We start from the raw sequence: 920 nt of genomic DNA, 5'->3' as shown, positions 1-920 counted from the left end.
TAACACCTAAAGTTTGATATTTACATTTATAACAACTTTGTATTAAAAAACGATGCATGAAAAGGTGTATTTCACTTTTAAGAAGTTAGTGATATTGGAATTTTTAAGTGATGTCAAAGATTTGAGTTTTATGTATGTAAATATAAAGGTTAAGATGTTAGATATGCAAATATATAAGAATTGTGTGATATATATGCAAATGCCAACATAAATAAATACCTCACAAAACGCTTGTGCTCATCGGAATCTAAAGTGGCGCCTGTACGCCCAGGTCCAAATGGCCTTTCGCGCAGAATGTCATCATCATTCTCACCATCTTGATCATGTTGAGGGTGACCAACAGCAGGGCTTCTCTCGTCAGGCCGCTCCGGTTCGACTTTTGTGATGATTTTCTGGAAGAAATCTACACAGTATTTCTCTTTGTCTTCCTCATCAGAGAGCTCGCCCCTAGCTAGTTTATCATATAGTTCAGCTTTCCTCTCTAAGGCTGCATAGCTTGCTGAGCCATCTTTTGCAGCCTTCAGCTCCAGCTTGTCTCTGCACTAATGGGGAAAGAAATAGTCTAGAAGTTAGATTAAAAAATTTAAGTCTTAGAGAAATCAAGGAACATAAATGTTCCATGTTTGGATAAGAAATTTATTCATCAGCAAACCACAGGAATTGGATGATGGGTTTTAAAGAAAGGGGTTTTTTGAGTTTTGGCAATTTTTTTCATAGGAAAATAAATAAATAAAAAAAAGTAACAAATGATAGATTTGTTAACAAGCACCATTCCAAGCTAGCTTCCATGACATGTTGATAAAAACACCGCAAAAGATAAGCATGCTCTACATTATAGAAATATTTCAATAAACTGCCATAAGCCCAGTTGATTAATAAAGAGTGTCACTGAATCATACCACCAGCGAAAACTAATCAAG

At 35.4% G+C, this 920-nt stretch overlaps 1 protein-coding gene across 1 annotated transcript; it reads right to left on the bottom strand.

Moving 5' to 3' along the window:
- Nucleotides 1-203: 203 nt before the first annotated feature.
- On the bottom strand, nt 204-887 carry LOC110034649 (uncharacterized protein At4g18257-like; the record flags this gene model as incomplete). The annotated part of the gene is made up of 2 exons (XM_020738898.1): nt 770-887; nt 204-542 (listed from the first exon to the last, which is right to left on the bottom strand). Coding segments are annotated over exons 1-2 (342 nt in total), but the record flags the coding sequence as incomplete, so codon positions are not given.
- Nucleotides 888-920: the final 33 nt, after the last annotated feature.

Source organism: Phalaenopsis equestris, unplaced genomic scaffold, assembly GCF_001263595.1.
Source record: "Phalaenopsis equestris unplaced genomic scaffold, ASM126359v1 Scaffold191861, whole genome shotgun sequence".
Lineage (NCBI taxonomy): Eukaryota > Viridiplantae > Streptophyta > Magnoliopsida > Asparagales > Orchidaceae > Phalaenopsis > Phalaenopsis equestris.
The sequence above is the reverse complement of the archived record's forward strand: the minus strand, read 5'-3'. Positions and strand labels throughout refer to the sequence as shown.